The 18207-nt window shown below is 46.6% G+C and overlaps 1 protein-coding gene across 1 annotated transcript; it reads right to left on the bottom strand.

Annotated features, from left to right (window-relative positions):
* Positions 1-1242: 1242 nt before the first annotated feature.
* On the bottom strand, positions 1243-9746 carry LOC146347315 (tubulin beta-2 chain). The gene is made up of 4 exons (XM_084850434.1): positions 9598-9746; positions 7484-7592; positions 7033-7143; positions 1243-4106 (listed from the first exon to the last, which is right to left on the bottom strand). Exons 1-4 carry the CDS (start codon positions 9652-9654, stop codon positions 3046-3048), a joined length of 1338 nt encoding a protein of 445 aa, XP_084706560.1. The 5' UTR covers positions 9655-9746; the 3' UTR covers positions 1243-3045.
* Between the last annotated feature and the right edge of the window lie 8461 nt (positions 9747-18207).

The following is an 18207-nucleotide window of genomic DNA, read 5'->3' as shown; positions in this document are numbered from 1 at the left end:
TGATTATTCTGGCTTCCTGTTTCTGCATCTTTTCCATCTCCACCATATTCTCTCTCAGAGTGCTTCCAGAATATGCTTTTATTCTGCAATCACCCTGCCTCAAACACAGAATTTTACAGGAGTGTACAGGAGTCCAGGCATCATCTTCTTCTTGTAACCCTCCCATGTTTTCTTCAAACTTTCTTACCTGAAAAATTCAGTAAAACATTACAGTCACACCACACAAACTGCACAGTGCCTTATGGTTTGTAGTACTAAGTGCCCTCCATCTGAAAGCACCCCAAGGTGGGGCAGCCGGAACACATTAGGCATGGATGTCTCCAAGGAAAGTCTGCAGGTATAGGCTTTCTTTTGCAGATATCCAGCTCTAATGGGTGGACGTCGGGGTGGGGCAGAGGGAGAGCTCCACAGCAACACTCTACATGTGTTGGCCATTCACATGATGCATGCATAGAGGCTAATGTCTCTCAGATGTTTGCCACATACAAGACATAGCATGAGACCTCATCTGAAGTGTGTATAGGGCATTCCTGTGTGTTGTAGCGACAAAAATAAGCACCCCTGGAACCATTTTAGTCAATGGACTGAAGTGCATTTTACTCTTATGCATGAATGCAAAACCAGGGCAATGAGGTGTGTTTTAATTTTCTTTTAGTACTGAGTGTGTCCACTTTAGCTCCCCTGATGGTTGAGAGAAGGGAAAACTCCTCCCCCCTCCCCCCAAGATGGATGCAATGAGGGCGGCAAAAGCACTTCACAGGGTAGGGTAATCACCAAAGGAGTTAATGATGTAAAAGTTGGCTTTGCACCTTCTCTTTAGCCAGTTGAGCTAGCTGATCAGCATGAGCACCAACACACGCAATGCTGTGCATGAGGCAGGCTGAGCATGCTACGTCACACACTGCTCACTGACGTGTTCTCCACTGAGAAGCACTCTAGGAGGGGTGGGAGGAGCCCCACCCCTATTGCAGATGTACCACATTAAAATACATCATAAAGTAGGTACCAGAAGACACAAGGGCCCACCTTCTTCCCCCACCCATTTTAAGCAGATGCTTCTCTCATGTCCAGTTACCCTCCCTCCCCAGAGCATTTCAGTGCTGCACTTGATGAATCCATCTTCCTCACATGAGAACTAATCAGGGAGAGCATTCAAGTTCAGGGGTGAGAACCTAGTGAATACTAGGGACAAATGACAGCCACGAGGATTATAGCCAACCACTTCCAAGTGACACGGACAAGGTGAAGTGAATTATTTTTATTGTGTTAGAGATGTTAGCATAAAATACACTCTCTTCAGGAAGATTGAAAGGAAGTGTTTGGAACCACTACACAGGTTTAATAAATGCAAACACAATGGTCTAATGTATTAACCCTCATTTTAACAGGCCTTCTTTTCATCCTTTACTGTCATTGGCTTCCTTATTCCACCGCAAGTAAGAATATTGGTTTCTCTTGTACCTGGTTTAATCTTCTGCAAAGTTGACACACTTTAGTAGGCCTTTGCCCCTACACCCAAACAGAGGTCTTACATCTTCTGGGACCAACCCACATGCTCTCTAGCTTACACTAAACACTACACGTTCCCCCATTGCATTCTCCACTCCCAAATGTTCCAACTTTCCTCATTTGGTTAAAAATTAGGAGTCAAATAGTCTGTTTCAGAAAGGGTTCTTTCCCACCCCCGAAAATACACATACACACGCGCACACACACACACTAGAAGTACCTTTGTAAACTGAACTTCTGCTAGATGAGCAGAGAGATCCCCCACTTCAACAACATAGGTATACAGATAAGGTAGCCAAAACTCAAAAGTGTACTCTCAGATACTCCATGATTTCAAAATGCATGAAGAGATTGGATGGAGAGCCTCCGCCTTACCAATGCTGAGTGTCCTTTTCTGCTTTCTCATAGTGAAGTTTAGAGGAAGCAAGCCCAATCTTGTTTTCCTGGGATTATGATCATCCACCTCTCCCTCAGCCAATTGGTTTTAGGCTGAGGTCTTGGCTCTCCTCTTTGAAGATAATGAGTAAATTAACATAAAAAACAACAAACTTAAGTATGATTAACTGAACAAGAAAGCTACTCCTCACTTCAGTGAACGTGAGAGCATTAACTATCTAGACTCTCAAGACAGCAGCTACATAGGTTTGGTATCAATGGATTATTTGAATACTACTTGTTGTAATTCTAGTTTCATAAAGGGGGTAGAGTAACCACTCATTTTCCACAGAGTAATTGCTGTTTACAGGGAAGAGGGCAGAGATGCCAATTTAGCCTTTAGAAACAATGTTTTTAACCATGTCATTATAAATCTTTAAGGCAATACTATTTTAAAAGTACACTTGCTAGATGAATCTTCATTGTTGTTGCTGAAACATTAGCATAGCTATGCCTCTGAAAACTTCCTAGATGGATAAAGTCCCTTATGATAAAAATAACCACCAAAGATCATAATCCTGAATGTTGAAGTCCTGCTACACAAGGAGAGCTTAAATTCAATCAAGAAAGTATATTATGGAGGAAACTCCTATTAATTGTTACTTGTCAAGATTCCTTTGACAAGTAACAATTAATAGTAGTAATTAATTGTTATTGTCAAGATTCCAAGATTGTCAAGATTCCTTTTTCCTTTTCAACAATGATTGTTATTTAACTGGGAGAGCTACATAGCCTTACTAGATTTTCCCAAGTTAATATTTTATTTACAGGCTGAATACATTTCAGATGCGGAAATAACCTAGTATGAGTTTGCCGGTATTCCTTAAGCTAGCTGAAAATTTTCTCTGTTGATTTATGGGAGAAAGAATCCAGACACCATTGTGAATCACAAATGCCTTTTATGTTTGAGATCAGACATTTAGACAGAAGACTTTTTCAGAAGTCTTTTGCAACTACTGTTACATAAAGAGTGAAGTTACAAAAACTGCTGACAGAGGCAACAGTAAAAAGCACCAAGTATAACTGAAAAAGCATGCATCAGTACAGCTGAACAGATCGCACCCCCGACACTTGCCTAATTGTGCTAAACCTCCTTGAACCCTAAGCCTCATCCTCCTCTCCTTCCTCTTCAAATTCACCCTGCTCGTCAGCAGTGGCATCTTGATACTGCTGGTATTCGGAGACCAGGTCGTTCATATTGCTCTCGGCTTCCGTGAACTCCATCTCATCCATGCCCTCGCCGGTGTACCAGTGCAAGAAGGCCTTTCGCCGGAACATGGCCGTGAACTGCTCCGAGATTCGCTTGAACAGCTCCTGGATGGCTGTGCTGTTGCCGATGAAGGTGGCAGACATTTTGAGGCCTCGCGGGGGGATGTCGCACACGGCCGTCTTGACGTTGTTGGGGATCCACTCCACAAAGTAGCTGCTGTTCTTGTTCTGGACGTTCAGCATCTGCTCATCCACTTCCTTCATGGACATTCTGCCCCGGAAGATGGCCGCCACCGTCAGATAGCGCCCGTGACGTGGGTCACAGGCCGCCATCATGTTTTTAGAATCAAACATCTGCTGGGTTAGCTCCGGCACCGTCAGGGCGCGGTACTGCTGGCTGCCACGGCTGGTCAAGGGGGCAAAACCCGGCATGAAGAAGTGCAGGCGAGGGAAAGGCACCATGTTGACCGCCAGCTTGCGAAGGTCGGCATTCAGTTGGCCCGGGAACCGCAAGCAGGTGGTCACTCCACTCATGGTGGCCGAGACCAAGTGGTTGAGGTCCCCGTAGGTGGGAGTTGTGAGTTTCAGGGTGCGGAAGCAGATGTCATACAGAGCCTCATTGTCAATACAGTAGGTTTCGTCTGTGTTCTCCACCAGCTGGTGGACAGAGAGGGTGGCATTGTATGGCTCCACCACTGTGTCCGACACCTTGGGAGAAGGCATGACACTGAAGGTGTTCATGATCCTGTCGGGATACTCCTCCCTGATCTTGCTGATGAGGAGCGTGCCCATCCCAGAGCCGGTGCCACCACCCAGTGAGTGGGTCAGCTGGAAGCCCTGCAAGCAGTCGCAGCTCTCAGACTCCTTCCTTACCACATCCAACACAGAATCCACTAGCTCAGCACCCTCTGTGTAGTGGCCTTTGGCCCAGTTGTTCCCAGCACCACTCTGGCCTAGAGGAAGAAGCAAAAAGATGAAGCACAAGCAGAAATTCCAGTAGTCTACATAGTGAAGCCAACTGTGGTAGATAACTAGCATGGGGCAGGGGGTGGATCCTAAAGCAAGGGTGGACAACTTGTGGCCCTCCAGATGTTTTGACCTACAAGTCCCATTGTCTCTCATCATTGACTATGTTGGCTAGGGCTGATGGAAGTTGTGATCCTCCAGACCTTTTGGCCTACAAGTTGCCCACCTCTATGGGTTACCCAGAGCAGCTTAATGATGATGCAAATGGTTGTAAGACTTTGGCTCAAGGACATCTTTAGTGGAACAGCATCTATTACAGCCCCATCGAAGAAGTGATGCCACTGACTTCTTGCACATCCACAGTATTTAACACATATGGAAAGAACTGGAATTTTTGCTTCCCCTACATATATCCTCCAAATACATTATTTGAACGTGAAGGAACAGCTGCATAGTGGCATATGTCCCTATTAAAGATGTCCATGGGGATATGTGCAGACATGTATGTGCATCAGGGAAGCACCTCAATCTAGCATATAGACCAGAAGCAGGAAACAGTGGTACTTTCTGTAACCTTCACATCTAAAGCCATGTCCTTGGTGGCTTTGCACTAGAACTTCCTATAAAAGCAAGTTAAGGGTGCAATCCTATAGCCGCTAGACAGCATCTAGACAGCCATAGGATTTTTCATTTTCTGGGAAGTGAGTTGGGAGCCAGCGCTACAAGGTCAGTTCCCAGAAACCCGACTCCCTGGCCCCTCCTCCACCACCTTGTAGGTGGCGCAGTTCGTCCCTGGCTCCATGCTCATAAGAGCAGCATGGAGCAGCTGAAAAGGGGGAACTCCTGGGGGTGGGGAGGGGAAAGCGGAAGCACTGTTATGACACTTCCTATGTGCCATCCAGCCTCCCCACCCCCTGCTCTGAGGCGGCCTGGCTGGACAGCCAAAATCAGCCATCCAGCCACAGACGGATCATGGTGGTGAAGATCCCCTCCACGATCAGCCCACCCTGCATTAGATAGTTGGTCGCATCTGATTTCGGTGGCGGCCAACTATCCTGATAGGATTGTGACCCAAGTCTCTCTCTGGTAAAACATGTCAAAGAGAGAAAAGAGTGGCATCTCTTCTGGCGCAATATGTGTATTGTTATAATTTTTAAATATTATAGCACCATATGCAGGGATAGCACATACATCTCACTGCAGGAGAAATACAAGAATTCTCCCTTTATTATTCTGGAAGTACAAGTCATGTTTCTTCATAATATGCAAAGCAAGAAGTTTATAGCTGCCCATCTTAACCCTATAATGAAAGCTCATAATAGACACCCTATACAGCAATCAGTAATACAGACTTTAAGCAAAGGTGACTCTGACAACCATGTTTCTCCAAGTTGGGGGGTGGGGGGAGGCAAAAAAGGGAGCTACAGAAAGTGGAATGGAACAGATAAGAATCATAGAATCATAGAATAGTAGGGTTGGAAGGGGCCTACAAGGCCATCGAGTCCAACCCCCTGCTCAATGCAGGAATCCAAGAGCTGGGCAATAGCACTGAGCTCCAATTGACAGGGGCTAAGTACCTTCAGCAGGAGAAAGGACAAGAAAGAATTGGCAACTCTGCCATACATTATTTGAGTAAGACCAGTATCCCATGAACTCCAGCTAAAAGGATAAGAAGGGGCAAAAGTATTGTTTGCTATCAGGCCCATCAAGACAGATCAGAATTTTCCATTTGAGCTCTATTCTGAACAAGACAGTTCAGTTCTGAAGTCAGTCTTTATGATCATGTTGCCCAATTCAGGCAATATGTTCGAAAAGCAATTTCTTAAATCCTATATACTAATAGTGAATGAATTCTCCAAATGCAGATACTTATGTGGCTAAACCAGCACCACCCACACACAACAGGGCGGTGTCAGCAGGCTTGGCAAACCCCAAATGCAAAACAAAAATCTTTAGAAGAAAATGACAGAAATGCCCCAAACAGCCAAATGATGACTGAACGTGCTCCATGGCCACAGAATGCTTCCTGGCTATTGAGGGGTGGTGGTGGTGGAATGGAATGGAATGGAGGATCCTGGAAGAGGGCATGGCTGGTTGACTGGACTGCTGATCAAGAGGACTCCGCATGGTAATATTTTGCTGCAGGCCTCACTTGTGCCTACTATGTTTTTTTTTTAATCAGCCAGCTAGTGAATTTCCATTGTTTTATGTTGAAGAGCACTCTGCTTCATCAGGTTACCATCAGCCCAAGCACATGCAAACTATTTTACTTTTGATGTCTGCGCTGAATGTCTACGCCTGAAATTAGTCATGTTATTTTGGAGCCTCTTGCAATTTAAATATTGGTAGGTCCAATAAATATATCCCCTCTTTTGTGCCTTATTTGTCACTATATGGGACAAAATCAGATCAGCTGAGTTAATCATTATTAGTTCATACACTTTCATGACCCTAAATCAGGGCTAAGGAACCTATGTCCCTCCAGATACTGATGTATTACAACCCCTATCATCCTTTGCCATTGATCTTTCTGGCTGGGGCTGATGGGTATTGGAATCCAACTACATCTGGAAGGCCACAGGTTCCCCACTCCTGCTTTAACTAGAACCACAGTAAACCATTTGGTGCTCATAGGCAAAAAAAGAAGTAACAATCTATTGATTTACCCCACTACATCCCATGAAATAAGTTAGATCAAGAGAAAGATGTGCCCAATGCTACATGGCCTAGTAGGAATTGGACCCCAAATTTCTCTAGCTAGCCTAAGTCAAATGCTATACCAACTGAACTACTATGGCTGTTTTCCTTGGGAAGCTCACCTCCACTTGCAAGCTACGACTGATCAGTTCACTATGCATGTCAGTTTTGCTTCAGCAACCCATTTTAGAACAACAGCCATGCTGAAACACATACCAAAGACAAAGTTGTCCGGTCGAAAGATCTGGCCAAAAGGTCCAGACCTGACTGAGTCCATTGTGCCAGGCTCCAAGTCAACAAGGATGGCACGGGGAACGTACTTGTTACCTGCAGGGGAGACAAAAACCAGCATCACAGACCTGCTGTAAGCAGATTTAAAAAACGCACACATACAAGGCAGCTCCTGTGCTCTTGGCAACCTCATTACTATTCACTGGAGAGACACAGCAACTCTCCAGATAGATAAAAGGGGGAGGCACAGACTTAAAAGGGACCATCTAATGAAACAAGGGCTTGAATTTTAAGTAGGCATTAAAGCTTTGCCAAGGATTTATTTAAATAGGGGCTGCTTTGTCAGTGTTTCGTCACCACCCCACTCAATGTGCCTGCACTGTCTCTAGTGCAACATTTTTGCAGAATATATTGTCAGCTTCTTTTTCAAGGTTACCAGTTGCTTCATTGTAGTAGACGTTGATCCTCTCTAGCTGCAGGTCACTGTCTCCGTGGTAGCTGCCAGTGGGGTCAATCCCGTGCTCATCGCTGATGACCTCCCAGAACTGGAATGGGATTTTTGAGAGCGGTTAGCAACTGCCTTTGAAATGCCAAGAAGATGGACCCAGCACATACCACCGATGCCAGCACGCCTTGCGTAAATCCTGCTGTCAGGGGTGCTGGCTTCCCAGCAAAAAACCTGTCTCTTTCTAACAGACAGATCAAGGCAAGTCACCATAAAGCCTCTGGAAAGCTAAGTGGCTCCTTTCTTGACAGCTACAGACACAAAGAAGTGGCTTCTCTATAGTTCAACACAAAAAGATGAAGGCATGCACCAGTATGCAGCTGACTGTTCTTTAAAGACCCACTTTATAATGCAAAAAATATTTTTCTAGATACTTGCATGGGATGGGGGGGGGAGCAGTAGGAAAGATAACTGCAAATATTCCTCAATATTATCTTCCTGCATTTTACTCTGTGTGGTTTTTATTATACACTGAGCAGAAGGGCAATCTAAACAATCTTCTAAATAAAGCAGTCATTTCACTCTTGGATGTTTATTAATATTTTCCTCCTCTTTGGTAATTTAACCCTCAGTCTTGATGGATGAGTGTGCAGTTTTAAGCGATGAAAACACAATTGATTAACGAAAAGCCCTTGGTACGGCCAGTTGTGTGCAGGAGTGAAGCAGTGGGGGGAAGGCAGGATGCTACAGCTGTTACACCCACAACACACAGTCTCACCCACCCGCACACCACATTAGTGAACCGGGGAAAGCTACCACCTTCTGGCTCCATACTCTCAGATATAGAAGTGGGCTAGAAGCAGCCCACTTTGCCTCTGGCTGTCACTAAAATGGTATAAGTCCACCTTTGGCCTCCTCTGATTGATGACAGGGTGCCAAGGAAACCCTCATATTCAGTGACCTTGAGTAGGTTACCCCAAGATCTGTGGAAGATTTTCTGAACCGGCTTTCAGCTGTCCTAGGTGGGTGGGGCAAGAGCGCTCCTTGCATACAGAGACCGCCCTGCAGAAGACTGGAGCAGGCGCTCTCCCCCTTCCCTTGAGCACCCGGATCCGCGTGCTCTGCAGCTGCTGCCCACTTGGATCTCGCTGCCCAGGTGGCTGCCTGGGCTGTCAAGCCAGCCCAGCAGCTTATCAAAGCAAGTGGGACGTTTCTTCCTCGCCCTCTACACCTTCCCAAACGGGAACACAGACTCCGGCATTAGCAGCCCGATCTGCACCTGGTTAAGCTACAGACAGGCGGGGTTGCATCGGTCAGCCTAACTGATTTCAGAGAAAGCCACCTGCAACGATCTCTACCAGAGACGCCTGGAACACTAAACTTCCCTTGGGGGCGGGGGCAAGACAAGTAGCGCATTGGGTTCTTCTAGCCCAGTTTTGCGATTGAGTATATCAGGAGCGGGGTATCCATTAGCCTAAATGCAGCTAATCGGAAGCTATTGCTGTACTGGTGTATTGAAGGGTGTGGCCGAGCTACCCCGACTTTGTCCAAATAAAATCCCAGATCTTCCCCCCCCCAAAAAAAAAATTCCTCCTCCAAGGAGAACCCTCCCCCCATGGATGGTTTTTGCGGCTGCCGTCTCCGATGGGACACGAAAGGCGATCGTCGACGCACAACACACAGCGGCCGCAGTGCGAAAGGAAACGCCTTCCCCCGGTTTCGGCTAGCTTTCTCGGTGCCTCACGCAGAGAACTGGGTCTGGAACTGGGTCCGACACGCGTCCGCTCCCCCCCCCACACACACACACACTCACCACCGCCACCCCCGCAAAAAGGGACGAGTAACAAAGGAACAGGCTCCAGCGACGATGAATGCGTCTCTTAGGACACAGCCATCGGAGGAGAGAATGCAGCGGAGACTACGCTGATTTTGGGACGGGCAATACCGTCAGAAAGAAGCGCAAACTACCGGGCTTCCGAATAGCTTTTCCCACTGGCTCGATGCCCAGGGAAAGAACTCCACCCGGGCGAGAGGCGCTGCCACTGCCGGCCCCCACCTCCGCAACGCCGGCCACGACGGAGTCCCCGCCCCCCTCCACCAACTACCTTCGCTCCGATCTGGTTCCCGCACTGGCCGGCTTGGATGTGCACGATCTCACGCATGGCGACGGCTTCACTCCGGGCTGACACCCACTCACTGGCCGCTTCTGCCTCCGACCTGGCCCCGGCTCCTTCTCGCACCGGCAACGGGCAACGGAGGGCGTTTTTGTCGGGCTCGGCCTTTTATAAGGGGAGGCGCGGAGCTCCACCCGTCTGCAGCCGAAACACCGCCCCCTCCACTCGCGTCCCGCCTCCTCTCCTCGGGTGACGTAATGCGGAGGGAGACGCTGAATGGGGCTGGGGGTGTCCGAAGGCCCCCCCCCCGCCCCCTGCGAAGGGGACTCTCAAGAAGGCAGAGGAACAGGAGCGCGGCGGGCATGGCGGAAGGTCGGGGGCTGGTGCCAACCCAGAAGCCAGCCAAAGCCCCCACCCTTCTCAGTGCCTGCTGCTCTGGCGTGGGGGACTGGCAGAGCGCAAAGGCGAAGTAGGTTGCCATCTTTTTCACTGGCCCTGCTGCTTTGCCTTTCGCAGCGGCTTGGCACGCGGAAATCGAGCAGGTTTCCCCATTCAGTGCCAAATACGCAAGAACAAGGCCAGGGAAAAAATAATCAAATTCTGTCCTAGTACTAAACAAAGTTTCCTTTTCCAGGGGCAGGAGTGTCACCAACCACACCTACATGGGAAAACTCATAAGCACACTTTTAAAGGACACTCATACACACCATGCGCAACAATAAGGACTAGATTCTTGAAACACATGAATCAAATGTGTCTCTAAGGGCTGGGTGGGCCCGATCTCGTCTGATCTCGAAAGCTAAGCAGTCAGCCCTGCTTAGTACTTGGATGGGAAACCACCTGGGAATCAGGCTTCCTGCACTGAGCAGGGGGGTTGGACTCGATGGTCTTGTAGACCCCTTGCGAGTCTATGATTTAACATTCCCTTGATTTTTCCCAAAGTGCCTCAAGGCGTCTGCTTGGAAGACGAGCAGACTGTATTCCGTGGCCTTTTGAGTACAAAGTCGTAATTTCCTTGTAGTCCTTGAATTTCTGATTTGAATCTTGGTGTGTGTGTGGGGGGGGGGGGTTGTTTTAAAAGACACCCTGAGATGTGATTCCAAGAGGCTCGATGTTCGCCGTGTAAGAGGAGACGATCAAGTACAATGGGCAGGAGAAGAGTGGAAACCATCCTCTCCTCCTCCTGCCGCTGCCCCCGGTAGGTCTCTGTCCTCGACCCCGCTGCTCTCACCCAGGGGATTCGGTGCTCCGGTCGCACGCGGCTCGGCCCTGCTTTTTCTTTTCTTTTTTTTAAGGCCGGAGAAGAAGCGCTTTGTTCTTGGCTCCCACCAGGCAGGGAACAATGAGATGGTTAATGGGGGCGGGGGGAGAAGGCAGCCACCACGTTGGGCTCGAGCATCCATCAACACCAGCGGCTGCTGCAACCAGCCGCGCCCTCCGACTCCCCCACCCCCTTTGTTTCTTAAGAGCAGCATCCGCCCCCTTTTGCAGCAGCAAGCGCTGCAAGGTGGTAGCGCGGCGGGGCCCTTGCTGCAGTTCCGCCTTTTCTGTCCTCGCCACGTGCTTCCCCCTCCCTCCAGGAGCCAGGCCTGCTGGTGAGGCCCTGCCGGATCGAGTCCCCCGCTGCTTTCTTTCCCGTCGACGCAGCCCGAACTATGCCCGTTTACAACTCGGATTGAGTTCCCACTGTGGCTTCAGCCTCGCAGGCGGGGTTGTTAACAGTTGGCGGCTTGTTTTATTAATACCAGGGCTTGCATCGCCATCAGCAGGCCTCTCCGAGTTGTCCTGGGCGTCTGAGCATCTGGACTCAAACGAAAGAATGGGCATTTTTTAAATCCCATCCCTAGCCAGATCAACAGTTCTTGGGGTGTGACTCGGTTCTTGAGAAAGACTTGATGGGATAGCTCGCTCACTCGTTCAGAACTAGAGGACTGGGTCCGCATTTCGTTTAAAGAACTGAATTCATGTCGTGGAGGGGTATGGAAAAGAGGGGGGGGTATAACTAGAAGTCCCCTTTTTAATCTAAACTGCAGTCTTCCAAAGAATCTGGAATAAGTGACCTCGTTCGTGGGCTGCAGCCGAACACGACCATTTCTTCACTTTGCTCTTTTATTTTTGATCAAAGCAACATTCAAGACAAAAGTCGGTCTTGCACACTTTGAAAAAAAGGTTACGATTGGGAAGAGGAGGGAGAAAGTGATGAACTTTAAGAAGGGAGAAGCTTTCAGAGAGCAAATGCAAAATGTATTTTATTCTGATTGGAGAGTTTTACACCGTTTCTCCGATACGGAGAACATGGGGTGTACATTATTTGGGCCTGTTTCAGAGGATCGGGTAGCTCTTTCTTTCTTTGACGTTCACAGCCAATAAGCACTGTCGCTAAATGCTTGTCTTTCCCCGTCCACGCCCTGCGCTGTGTGTGTGTAGCGGGGAGGGGGTCGTCCCCTAGCTTGCTTTATTTTCGTAGGGCTCCTCTGTTAAAAGGGCCATCTCTAGATAATGATGAGGTCGGTCAGCTTTCTATATTCCAGGAAAAAGAGGCCAGGTTTCATGCAACGGAGCCAACAGCTGCTTTCGAGAAATAGAATCGCGGGAGGGGGTATGGGTGACTCAGTACCGCCGGATTGCTTCTGCCAGATCGGGCTGTCTGATTGTCACTAAAAGGGGGAATTCCACCCCCCGCAGCAAACTGAGCCAAGCCAAGTGAAGGCGGGGGTAACGGATTGTTACTCTGTTGCAGATTTTTCTACATTGGAAGAAGTGGGTGGCAAAATGATGGTGTGAATTGTATCGCAATATGTTCCTTTGAATAGAACGGGTGGGGGGCGATTGGAGGAACGATGCAGGACTCTTCACGTATCTGAAGGGCGAAGAGTTTAACAAGGATTCAGCAATGCACCTGCCATTAGCAACAGCAGCTCATTCCCTGCTCGACTGTAGCTCTGAGTTTCTGTGTGGTCAGCAAACTCGGATAGGAGGAGCTGAAAAGAAACCAGTTATTTTTTCCTCGTTGGATCTCGTTGTCCCAGAGCTATTGTGCCTATAGAGCCTAAGCATATTTATATGGAAGGAAGACCTACTGAATTTAGTGGAGCTGAGTCCCATGTAAGTCAAAGTACCTAGGAGTAAGCCCGATTAAACACAACAAGGCTTACTTTAGAGTAAATATGCATAGGCTGGGGCTGCAAAACTGCAATCCTATGGTCACTTGGGGGGAAGCCTCATTGAACACAGTGGGACTGAATTTCAAATCAAATTGGGTTGTTTCATATGTGAAATGTCATGCTTCCTCCCCCATCCATTACTCGAAGAGTCACCAACTATACCGAGTATTTAGTAATTTCAGGACATGATGATTAAGATTGCCAGATATGCTGTTAAATTATGTTGTTTTATTTTTAAATGCAGCAAATCTTCATAGCATTTCCTCCAGAATCTTCTTTATTCCTTCCACAGTCACTGAGTAATCCTCTCTCCCGTGTCTCATTTCTTATACAACTCAGTACTGCCAATACTGATTATTCAGATCTGTTGGGATGCTCTACCCTTTGCTTGAGGCAGTTTTGCTCCATTATTGTTATACCCACTCCTTCTGTTTTGTTTCTTTCCTCAAGATATATAAAGGAGCTATAGAATAGTCCCACTGAAAGTGGCTTCATACATATAAGCAGGGCTGGCCTGCTTGCACTGGCTCCCTGTATGCTCCTCAATTCAAGGTGCTGGTTTTAACCTATAAAGCCCTACACAGCTTGGGACCGCAATATCTGATGGCACACCTCTCCTGAAATGAACTTACCCATACTCTGCATTCAGCATCTAAGGTCCTCCTCCGTGTGCCTCCTCCAAGGGAAGCTGGGAAGGCGGCAACGAGGGAGAGGACCTTCTCAGTGGTGCCACCCCCAATCTGTGGAATGAGTTCCCTGATGAGGTTCGCCTGGTACCAACATTGTTATCTTTTTGGTGCCAGGTTAAGACCTACATCTTTTCCCACGCATTTGGCAGCACATGATTAGTTTTAATCAGTCCTGGATGTGTCTTTAGTTATGACTGACTGTTCAAAGTTGTTTTAAGTTATATGTTGTCTCTGTGCTTTTATGTAAATGGCTTTTAAACTTTGCATATTGTATTTAATGTTTTAACTTCTGTAAAGCACCCACAGAGCTTTCACTATGGGGCAGTATAGAAATAATAATAACAACAACAATAATAATTCAGCACAAAATTAGGCACAATTCAAGGGCGCAATCCTATCCGCAATCAGCTGTATCCATGGGAGGACGGAGCGGGGAAGGAGGCTGCTGTATGACACATAGGATGTGTCATACAGGCATTTCCACCCTCCCTGCCCCAGAATGCCCCCAGCCACGCCCCTTTTTGGCTGCTCCGCACTCCACTTGCGAGCACGGACGAGGCAGCATGGAAGGGGGGGAAGGTCAGTTCCCAGATAACACCATATCCTATGACCATCTAGCCACTATCTAGCAGTGATAGGATTGCTCCCTTAGTCTATTAAAATAATACTTTCCTATATAGCGCTCACTTCCATGTGAGAAATAGTATGTATATGTTACCATGCATAATACGATGCATATATTTTGCTGTATCTAAACAAGCTGGGATGCCAGACTGACTTCAGGTTTCCCAACACATCTACAGCTGGAGGCAGCGGTTTGGGATATTCAGAGGTTTATAAATAAATAACAATGGGGGAGCATTTAAGCATGTGACACCTCTGTCTACAGAAGGAGGTACGGTTCACCAAGTGCAGCACTTATCATGTAGCTTGGCTGATCATGTCACTTGGCTTTCAGAATTGGATTTGCCAGGCACATCATCTTGGTAGTGGTGGTGAAGGACAGCCAGACCCCACAGGCACAGAAGGATAATCATATGATTTTATATATGACCCTGATGACACCCAGCCTAAGGCAAAGCAGCTACAGTGGCATCATGTACCTAGAAAATGAGATCTACTTTACTTAAGGCTAGCTTATTCATTATGCCATAGAAAAGGGTCCCAGCTCAATTGGGAGCCCTGTTGCAGTGTATTATATGTGAATATCCCAGTGTCAGTGGCCCTTGCATGCCTCTCTCTTAAAAGTCTGGGAGCTGGGAGATCCAGGTTCTAGTCCCCACTGGGCCATGGAAGCTCACTGGGTGACTTTGGACCAGTCACTGCCTCTCAGCCCAACCTACCTCACAGGGTTGTTGTTGTGAGGGTAAAATGGAGAGGAGGAGGAGGAGAATGTAAGCTGCCTTGGGTTCCTTGAAAGGGGAAAAAAGGCGGGATAGAAATGCAACAAACAAACAAATAAATAAGAATACAGCAATTGCTCCCTTGTCTCAAGACAAAGAATCGGTAACCATGTTCCCAGATACAGGAAAGAGAAGAATATTAGTATATTCTATTATTGTTAGCTCAGCCCTGTTAATAAATACTTATGAACAGGACTGACCCTACCATTAGGTAGAGTGAGGCAGCTGCCTCAGGTGGCAGATGCTGGGAAGCTGAAAGCAATGGTGGAGTGTTGGAGAATAGAGCTGTGTGTGCCATGTGGACTGCCCTGTGCCCTCTAAGTTAGCCTGCTGCGCTCGGGGGCAGTGTCCTGTTGCTGGCATTGAAGGAAGATGCAACTGCCAGTCTTCTTGGCCTTTTTTGCATCTTGTCCATCACCTCAGGCAGCAAAATGGCTTGGGCCAGCCCTGCTTCTGAAGCACAGCACTGAAGCCTACACCGTAGAAGCACAATAGCAGGGGAGTGGTGGATGCTGTGTGCTGATGGGTTCTGTGTCTGTCTTGGTTCCTCTGAATGATTTATGCTTTGGAGGCACATGTTCAGCCCCAGAATATGGATCGATTTATAGCTGCCATGCCCTGCTCAACCCATTGGAATTCCTTTGGAAATTGTGATGACTAGGCCTATGACTAATCCATGAGTGGATTTTGAATCTGCATATAAAGAAACAGTAATTCTGAAGCCTTAAGTTAAAAAGCTTACTTTCTCTTTTAGATGATGGCTGCCCATGTCACATTAGCCAACCTCTTAGAAGAAGAGCCATTCCCTCATGTGTGGAAGGGGTGGGGGAATGAACACCTCTCCTGAGGCAGTACCTGCCATCCTTGGGTTTTGTCTAACTGTTTAAAGGAATAAATATTAGTGATCACTAAATATTAGTTCCTCCACCCCCATATTGCAATGATGTGATGTAGCTGACTCCAAAGTTGCCAAAGCACCTTTAGGCTGCAAGACTATATACACTTATCTTAGAGCAACTAAACTCAATAGACTTACTTCTAAGTAGACAAGTCTAAGACTGAATTGTCAGGGAAGGGCTCATAGCTGAATCTCCATTACTGTATCATGCCCCAGATTGTGTTACTGTTTGGGGACAATTGTATAAACATGTATCAGGTAACCAGAATTAGAAAGATATGAATGCTATCAATTGCCCATCGGCTTCAATGTTTTAGGTTACATTACAGCACAGTCCTATGCATGTCTACTCAGAAGTAAGCCTCATTAACTTCAATGGGCCTTACTGCCGGATAACTGTGTATAGGATTGAAATGCATTTTAAAAAAATATCCAAGTATTAAAACACTATATTCAAATAAATGAGAAAATGCAATCAGAAAACTGAACTGTTTTTTTTTACATATTTTTTTTTTTTACATAAGTTTTTTACATTCCATGTATAGGAATGTACATGGACTATGATGTGGCACAACAGCAAAGAAACAAGGAAGCTCTGGATGCAATCAGCCTCAAGTAAAAATATATAGGAAAGATTCCATACTTCTAACTGAACAAACCAAAGACACTGACATGCTTGACAGGGAGAACTTCTGCATCTACAGACTCAGAATGCTTAGTCCATATGACCTTAACCTGGAGGTCAATTTATAAGCTTTCAACCAATCACACTACTGGGTTAGGAATTTTCATCTTCCAGCATTCCAAACTGCTACTCTTGAATATCAGTTTAACATCACAGCTACTGATGAGAGCAGAAGCTGAAACATTTAACACTAAATATATTTTGGAAGTACTCTGTTATTAGCCTATCTTTCTCATATATATATATATGAGATAGAAAAAATATTTTTCTATCCCATATAAAACAAAACTGGGTTATCTCCCTGAATACCAGCAGCGAAGTGATATTAAAAAGATCCACATGTGCACAGGGGGAAGGTTTTCTTGTTCTCCAAACAACACTGCTATCTCTTGGTTTAAGAAAATATTTACAAAGGTGTGGGGGGAGACCATCCATCCCCCACCTAATCTCTAGAAAATGGAAAGGAAAACAATAAATTGTTAGAGGGAAGAAATTAAACACTAACAACCACTTCCATATATAATGAGAGTAGAAACGATCATGTTTAATAGCAATATCCCCATTATTCTCAATAAGGCATACTTAACTTATTCCTCTCGTACATTTCATATATGGCTTCCCTAATACACAATTTCACATTCTCTGCTAGGAAAGAAATTGCCGTTAGTTCTCAATATTTTTATTTTTTGCTTCCCTTTTTCTAGGTCTCCTTTTACTTCTACAGAGACACCCGCCCTCCTTCATTGAAACGCTGCCCACAGCCCTGACGCTCAGTCTGGCCACACATTCAATCAGATTCCACCTTCTGCAGTTTCCTAGGCAACCAGCCTAGCCTTGGAAACAAGCTGCATTTATAAAGGGATCACCCCCACCCTGCACCCTGTAACATTTTCAGTTTTGACAATAACATCTCCTTGCTTAAAAGCCTAGAAAATAGATGCTATTGCTATGTTAAGAAAATGAAATAGTTTCTTTGGTATTTCTTGCATATCTTGAAAAACAAAATGTCTCGAGAGTTTGCTTGAAGACAATTCACAGACGTCTTTGCTCTATTTTCCTTGCCGTTTGTTTGCATAGCTACCATCTTCGAATATGAGGCACCAAAAATTGGATGTGTAAAGTCCTTGTTCCATCATGACTTCTTCTTGCTCAGTCAAAATTGACAGACTTCAGTCCTGCCTTCTCCAGTGGAATGTCACAAAGGTTGTTTCTGATTTAAGTAATGAAAACATTTAGGTTGCAATCCTATGCTCACTTATCTGACAGTAAGCTCCATTGAATTCAGTGGGACTTATGTCTGAGTAGACCAGGGCTGGCCCGAGACATTTTGCTTCCTGAAGGAAAGGGCAATGCCCCACCCACAACCCCAATTCCATGTACAGAAGCAAACTGGACTGGCAATTGAATTTTACTTCAACACTGGTGACAGGACAGTGTCCTCCACTGCACCTGAGGGCAGTGCGCTAGTTTAGGGAAAGCAAGAGACAGATGACTCTGTTCTCTAACAGAGGAGAATGATCGGGGGGTTCAGGAGAATTGGCCACAGGGCTGCCACTGCGGCCCCCCAGTATCTGCCACCTGAGGCACTTGCCTCACACTGCCTAATGGTAGTGTCGGCCCTGGAGTAGACACATATGGAATGGCATGATTACAGCTCAAAATCCTTTCCATACATTATCTCAGTAGCCCTTACAACAGGGCTGAAGAACCTGTGGCCCTCCAAATGTTGTTAGACTCCAGCTCCAGCACAGCCAATGGTCAG

Source organism: Heloderma suspectum, chromosome 4 (genome assembly GCF_057233095.1).
Source record: "Heloderma suspectum isolate Gila_16-S chromosome 4, 16-S_ref, whole genome shotgun sequence".
NCBI classification, from domain to species: Eukaryota; Metazoa; Chordata; class Lepidosauria; order Squamata; family Helodermatidae; genus Heloderma; species Heloderma suspectum.
This window is presented reverse-complemented; position numbering and strand designations above follow the sequence as displayed.